General features: G+C 42.3%; 1 protein-coding gene across 3 annotated transcripts; it reads right to left on the bottom strand.

The window, feature by feature from the left end:
* Positions 1-1,389: 1,389 nt before the first annotated feature.
* EXOSC1 (exosome component 1) lies at positions 1,390-7,305 on the bottom strand. Of its 3 annotated transcripts, XM_006756608.2 has the most exons (8): positions 7,200-7,305; positions 6,976-7,091; positions 4,760-4,834; positions 3,460-3,548; positions 2,871-2,904; positions 2,333-2,383; positions 2,117-2,201; positions 1,391-1,821 (listed from the first exon to the last, which is right to left on the bottom strand). In XM_006756608.2, the coding sequence occupies exons 1-8, from the start codon at positions 7,228-7,230 to the stop codon at positions 1,715-1,717; spliced, it is 588 nt and encodes a 195-aa protein (XP_006756671.1). In that variant the 5' UTR covers positions 7,231-7,305; the 3' UTR covers positions 1,391-1,714. The 3 variants fall into 3 exon arrangements, with proteins under 3 accessions (XP_006756670.1, XP_006756671.1, XP_015414858.1); XM_006756607.2 differs by having other exon boundaries at positions 1,390-1,821; positions 6,976-7,247; XM_015559372.1 differs by lacking the exons at positions 6,976-7,091; positions 7,200-7,305 and having other exon boundaries at positions 1,392-1,821; positions 2,864-2,904.
* Positions 7,306-7,339: the final 34 nt, after the last annotated feature.

Here is a 7,339-nt window from a genome sequence, read left to right as displayed (position 1 = left end):
TGTGTGTGTGTGTGTGTGTGTGTGTGTGTGTGTGTGTGTGTGTGTATGAAATATACAAGTAGAATTCAGGAGAAAAAGAAGGAAAGAGAAAAGATGAAAGAAATGTCCTGCCCTAACTGGTTTGGCTCAGGGGAGCTCAGTGGATAGAGCAGACTGAAGGGTCCCAGGTTCAATTCCAGCCAAGGGCATGTACCTTGGTTGCGGGCACATCCCCAGTGGGGAATGTGCAGGAGGCAGCTGATCGATGTTTCTAACTCTCTATCCCTCTCCCTTCTTCTCTGTAAAAAATCAATAAAATATATTTTAAAAAGAAAGTGACATCTGTTAAGCTAGAATGAAGCTCCTCTGTGCCAGCCAATCTTTAATCCTGACAACCTCTGAAAGGTCTGGTATCCCCAGATTACAGAGAAGAGAATGGACTGAAAGATATGTGGAAACTTGCCAGATGTGCTACTAAATACTGAAACAGGTGAAGGACGTTAGTTCAGCTAAATCAAGGTTTAGTTTTTATTTGACTACATAGTAACCCTAGGCACATATCTTGGGTGCAGGCTGGATCCCTGGGCCCTGGTCATGTGCATGCAGGAGGCAACCAATGGATGTGTCTCTGTCTCTCCCCCTCCCTTCAACTCTGTCTAAAAATCATTGAAAAAATATATCCTCGGGTGAGGATTAAAAACAAACAAAATAACAAAACCACCTAAACTGCTCAAGGCTAGAACTGGAGACTGGACTCCAAAGCTCACCCTCAATCACTCTCACTACACACAAAAGATGTGGGATCCCTGAGTTAACACCTCAAGATGAGTTAACATCTCATAATTCACGCTCCGTCCATTCCCTGTGTAACCTCTCCATGCTTAACCTTCATGCCATTCTCATCCTCAAACGTGTTCGTTTGTTTCAGCACTTTGCTTGGGCTGCTCTCTGCTTTGAATATACCCACTTCTATCTAAGTTCTTTAATTCCTTTTCCCTCCTGTCACAGATGCCTTCCTGACCTCCTCACATGATAGTGCCGCATCCCTGTTTTCAATTCAGATTTAACAAACATTTCCTGGAGTTCTCTATCAGTAACACTATGATTACCACATAACTTCACAACTACCCCATGCTACCTGAATCACCACATGTCCTATATTCAGGAAACCATATTCTCTCTAAATGAGGGAATGTATATAAAGTGCTTGACCTAGTGCCTGGCATAAAATAAGTATTCAATTAGCAAAAGTACTTAAAAGAGAACATAAAAAATAAAAAACATCTGAGATCAGGCTTTGTCCAGGGCAGGCATGCACTTGACACGTGTCAGTTATTAGATGCCACCGGGCAAACCCCTGCTCCACGTCATGGCACCACTTAGATTCCTTTCCCAACTCAAGACAACAGAAACCGTAAAATATTTTTAATAAAAATGTTTCGTGTCACAGCAAAATTATGTATTTATAAGACTGTCAGAAGGAATAGGCTATCTCCAACATTGTACACTTGGCTTATGAAGACTCCAAAGGAAATATTTGTCACTGGAGAATGAAGTCCACTGAAAGGTTCACAAGGAAAATATTCCACCTTCAGAGTTAGTTTCTGGCAGACACTTCTAGAGCTGGTTGTTGCCTGATCCCAGGAATGTGAATAAAACAATGGCACCTTGTTGTTACTTTCATAGCATGTACTCCTGGAAACAGCTTACCCCTCTTGGGGTAAAATGTAGCTTCCTATGTCTGCAAGAACTCGGGCTGTACTCGGGCCACTTTCCGGAATTCTTTAGTATGGGTCTTCGGGCACTGCATCTCACACCAGCTGATGGGAACCATCTGGACACCTAAAAGGGAAAACAGCTGGGTATGAACTGAAGTGTCACTGAGGTGCCTGGTGAACCTCCCCTCGTATGGAAAAAAACCTTGCTTGTTCCACTGACTTATGGAGGGATAAGCAGGAGTTATGATATTCTTTTTTTCTTAATTTATATAAGAAAATCATTCTAATCTTAGCAGCATCTACATTCACACTGCTTCCTAAATAATTACAAAATAAGACAAACAAAAGGAAACAATGGACTAATCTCAAATCATAGCTTCCAGGGAAAGGTAAGCATGTGGAAGCATGGACCAACTCACCTGACTCACTGTGGGCCACCACCACTCCTAGTTCATTCTCGGCAGTGGTCAGGAGGTAGTTGGACTGTGCATCGCCTAGGGAGATCTAGTCACATAACATGGGTGAAGGAAAATGACGGCTTATAAATCTTCCCTCCCATAGCCACTTGAGTTGTATCTCTACTTCCATTTCTTCTTTTGACAAAGGCTCACAAATCTGATGGAAATAAAGGATACCACTTTGGCCAATACAATGTCACCTGGGCGAAAACTCTTATAAATTTCAACCTGTAAAGAAAGAACAGGAGTGTTACATGATAGCTCTAGATTAGGTCGACAAGAAACTATTAACCCTCTGGGAGACTCAGTCTATTTGCTAATACCAGAGGGTAGACGTCATTATTACTCAAGACAACCAACAACTTCTATTCCTTCTACAGCATCATCATATAAATGAAAGATTTTGAATCTAATAACCCGATCAGGAATCTGACTCGGGCAATAGGTAATTGAGTAGGTCAGAGTAAGTCTGAGGAAACAGCAATGAATGACTACCTGGGTTCAAAGGCAAAAAGTAAACCAGCCCTGCTCGGGTAAACAGGATAAACAAAACTCATATGGAAAGGCAACGAACAGGGAGGTGAATTCTACACTTTCCAGTAGGGAACACCTTCAAATTCTTTGGACTCCACATTCCCACAGATCTTTAAAATTCGCTGGAATAATTTAAAAGGATTGACTCCTAAAGCCAAAAAAAATAGAACCAACCAACAACCTTGTCTTTTTCAGTAGCTCGGACATCTTCCTTGCTATAAAAAAAGAAAATTAACAGAAAGATTAATTATCTGTGAGAAAGAATTATCTTGAAGATCAATGGTTCCCAACCTTCCTAATGCCGCAACCCTTTAATACAGTTCCTCATGTTGTGGTGACCCCCAATTTCAATGTTACAAATTGAACATAATTAAAGCAGTGATTAATCACAAAAACAATATGTAATTATATATGTGTTTTCTGATGGCCTTAGGTGACCCCTGTGAAAGGGTCATTTGACCCCCAAAGGGGTCACGACCCACAGGTTGAGAACCGCTGTCCTAAAGTGTTTTCTACTTTGATCTGAATTATCCCACACTGCTAATCTCTAGCTTAGCTCAGTTCTTTTTGCTTTGTTCTTAAGCCTTTTCTCATTACTATTTCCTTTTGTGCCAACTCATATATTACAGTATTTTCTTAGGACAATACTTGAGGCAAATCAAAGTACAGAGAGGAGAGAAATAAGCAGGAGGAGGAATTGTAATTGTTCGTAAAAATTCCAATCTTATTCCAGGTGCTGAGGCAAATGTGAAGACAAAAATACTTCTTACCGGATAGTTCCTCGAAAAGAGTTCTTAAGTGGTGTGGACCCCACATACAGGATGTGTACTTTGGCAAAGCGTGAATTTATGCTAGAGACCTATGGAATAGAGATAAGATTAGCATTAGAGTATTAGCAGTTGTCAGCTCAAGGAGGCAGCAATAAACTAGGAATTATCAGGATTTCAGTCTAAGCAATCTTACTACGTATAAAATTTAAGACAAGTTAAGTCCTACTTATCCTTGCATAAAGTGGAATAAGAGCCACTCTGGCCAATGGAATTAATTACTGTAGGAATCAAATAAAATAGCACAGTATTATTTTGAAAAACGCAGATGTCTAATATAAATAGACACAGGGCATTATAGCAAATCGAGATCTTTAGCAGGTCTTACTAAGAGGCCTATAGAGTGGATGGAATTTAAGTCCACATTTCAGCTGCTGCATAATATTTGGATCACTGCCTCTCCAGTTATTTTCAGAATTACACATAGATTTTTTGGCTGGAGCAAGTTATAAAGAGAGAAACTAAGAGCTCCAAGTTAATGTAACCTGGCAGAGGGTGGGACGATGTACTAGAGTTACTGATCAGTATAGCATTAATTTGTACTTCCCGCGGAACATCCTAAAGACTTTATATTTAACAGGAATGCAACAGTATAAAGTTTTTCACTTTTCTGCAGAAAAAGATCTCATCTCAGATATTCAATATCACCTTTTGGAGCCCATTTCCCATACAAGTAAAACTATATACTCAGGGAACCTGTTCTATGAAAGAACTATGCAAACCTGAACTTGGCTGCCTTGATCATTATCCTAGAAATCTTTAGACCAGCACAGTCCAGTAAAATTTTCTGTGACAAAAATGTTTTGTGTTGACCAATATGATAACCATTAACCACATGTAGCTATTAAGAATTTGAAATTCGGGTAGTGAAGCTGATAAATTTTTTCAAATATATATATATTTTTTTATTGATTTCAGAGAGGAAGGGAGAGATAGAAACATCAATGATTAGAGAAAATAACCGATCAGCTGCCTCCTGCATGGCCCCAACTGGAATCGAGCCCACAACCAGGCATGTGCCATTGACTGGAATCAAACCCAGGACCTTTTCAGCCAGCAGGCTGACGCTCTATCTAATGAGCCAAATTTACTTATCTAGGGCGCTGATAAATAAATTTTAATTTACTTACTTTTAAATGGCCATATGTTGCTAGTGGCTGCCATATTGAACAGTGCAGTTCTACAATGATCATGTCAGCACTGGATGTGGGTATCCTAAGTAGCGATGTTAGAACTAACTTACCTTACAGGTTACAATAGCTCCCACATCTGGCAGTAACTGGGACTCTGTTTCTCTCATCACAGACACAACAGGAAGCTGAAAGGAAAACAATAAAACGTGAGCATCCTGGCTAAGCCTTGGGTAGAGGTATTTGTGGCTTGAGTGTAATATAGGAATGTCTTGGTCTTTAGTTGACTCAATGAGGGCAGATGGACTACAGATTCGTTTGTAGCAAAGAGCAGAAAGCCTTAGAAATTTTAGAAAATAGGAGGGCCACAGAAAGGATGCTGTTAGAAGACATAATCTAACCATTTCAGATCAGTTCTAACAAATTTTTGAGTGTGACTTTCTTGGAATTACTTGGTATAAAATTTCTTGCCTATATTCATGGATAATTTGATTCTTTCTTCCAAAGCTATACTGCTTATTCTTTCTATTTTTCATTATATAGAATAGAATTTCCAAATAAATGTTATATAATAGTGGTCATACTTGTTTGCTTCTGGTTTAGGGGAATACTTGTAGAGTTTTCTCTCTGAGCATGGTATTAGCTGTTGGTATATGGTAGATAGTATTTTTGAACCTCATATGTTCTTAATTTCTCCCTTGTTCATTGTGGTTCGGGTCTCCTGGCCTTCAGTTCACCAGCTCACTAAATTTCTTCCCCTCTCAGGAGCTCTGTTCAACCTGTTCTTTTTGCCAGGACTGAGCTCTTCCTATTTATCCTTTAGATTGGTTAAATGTCACTTCCGCTAACTAGGCTGGGTTTACCAATGACACGTTCTCATGCCACCCGGTAATATTCCTTTAAAGCAGTCATCACATTTGTAACCATACATTAATTTGAGCATTTATTTATTTACAATTTGGGTTGTGCCCTTTGATAGCAGAGACCATGTGTATTTGGCTCATTACCATATCCCTAGAGGTCAGCATGAGCCTGACATATGAACATGCTCAACAGATGTCCATACCTAGGAAATGAACACACTTACCAATGTTAAGGACATTCCCAAAACTGAATGAAAAGCCCCTCCCTTTACAGATGAGGAAGAACGTGAAGCCAGAGAGTGTGTTTCTTCGATAAAGCAGAATCAAGGTCTAGTTAGCCAGCGCCTACGTGTTTTAATCCTGAATCCTCGTTCTAGTCCCTACCTGTCTTTAAACTGCGCCTTCAAAGACTGCGTATCCGATCCTGAGTTAACGCTGTGTTCGGCTCTGGAACTTGTGCATTCAACAAATGTTTACTGAGCATTTACCTTGTGCTGTGCACTGAAGGTATGGTGGTGAGGCCTGCTTTCATGAATCTTAGAGTCAAGTCAGGAAAGAGTCTGGTGGGGAACATGTAACTGTTTAATTCTGTGCTGAGATAAGTGCTTGGAAGGAAAGGAGTACAATTCTTTGTGTTAAACAAACAAAAGCCAAACTCCCTTCCTCAAGGAGAGGGTCCAGGAGGGCTTCCCTGAGAGAGTGAGACTTAGGCCAGCGGTTCTCAACCTGTGGGTCGCGACCCCTTTGGGGAAACACATACATCGGAAAACACATACATAATTACATATTGTTTTTGTGATTAATCACTATGCTTTAATTATGTTCAATTTGTAACAATGAAAACACATCCTGCATATCAGATATTTACATTACGATTCATAACAGTAGCAAAATTACAGTTATGAAGTAGCAACGAAAATAATTTTATGGTTGGGGGTCACCACCACATGAGGAACTGCATTAAAGGGTCGCGGCATTAGGAAGGTTGAGAACCACTGACTTAGGCGATCTGAAGGGCAGGCAGGGATTACATAGGCTACGGAGGGAAGGGCGCCAGGCAGGTGGTGTGGCACAAGGGCCCGGGGCTGAGAGCTCAGGGCACTAGCGCGTTGAAGGAAGCTGGTATGACCAGACTGCAGAGTGCGGTGGGGATGTGGAGGAACCAGGGAAGTAGGCAACATGCGGGCAGCAGTCAGCTCACAGAGGGCTGAGCTGGCCCCTGCTCTTCCCCCAGCATCCTTCCCCGAGTGCCAGCAACACAGCCAAGGGTGCCCCAAACGACGGGCACCCTGGTGCCATCTAAGTGCTCGGCAGCAGGGACCACAGCTGGAAAAAGCTTAAGAGACCAACTCTTCCTGGTGAGGCGCTAGAGATGCGTCCACAGTGCCCTTGCCCCAGGACCGCGAAATGAAAGGCAGCCTAAGAGAAAGGCAGAGACCGAGGAGATGGAGGGCCTCCCCCTTTACCGCGCCGTTCTCGCAGCTCTTCGTCATGCAGCCAGCAAGAGACGAAAAGATGTAGCCATGCCGGGTGTAGGTGCCGCTGCCTGGGCTGCCCTCCTCCAAGTTACACAGACGTTCGCCTGCGGGAAAAAACGCGGCATCAGCCACGGGTGCCCAGAAGCTGTGGGCCATCCGGCCTTCCTGCCTCTGTCCCTATCCAGGACTCGGTATGGGCATCGCTCACTCACCCGGGATGCAGTACCTCACGGGTGGTGCCATCACAGCCACTATGCAAAGCCCGGAGGAAAACGAAAACGGCCTCTCATTGGCCAAAACACGGGTGCAGTGCCTCAATAAGAAACGCGTCAATTGGTGCGTTTTGTCACGT

Source organism: Myotis davidii, unplaced genomic scaffold (assembly GCF_000327345.1).
Source record: "Myotis davidii unplaced genomic scaffold, ASM32734v1 scaffold332, whole genome shotgun sequence".
NCBI lineage: Eukaryota > Metazoa > Chordata > Mammalia > Chiroptera > Vespertilionidae > Myotis > Myotis davidii.
The sequence above is the reverse complement of the archived record's forward strand: the minus strand, read 5'-3'. Positions and strand labels throughout refer to the sequence as shown.

Coding starts and splice junctions, on each gene's coding strand:
- EXOSC1 (XM_006756607.2), bottom strand. CDS start 7,143: ATGGCCCACAGCTTCTGGGCACCCGTGGCTGATGCCGCGTTTTTTCCC. Junction 4,835..6,975: donor AGAGCTGCGAGAACGGCGCG/GTAAAGGGGGAG, acceptor TTTTCCTTTCAG/CTTCCTGTTGTGTCTGTGAT. Junction 2,384..2,870: donor GAGCTACTGAAAAAGACAAG/GTTGTTGGTTGG, acceptor CTTTCTTTACAG/GTTGAAATTTATAAGAGTTT.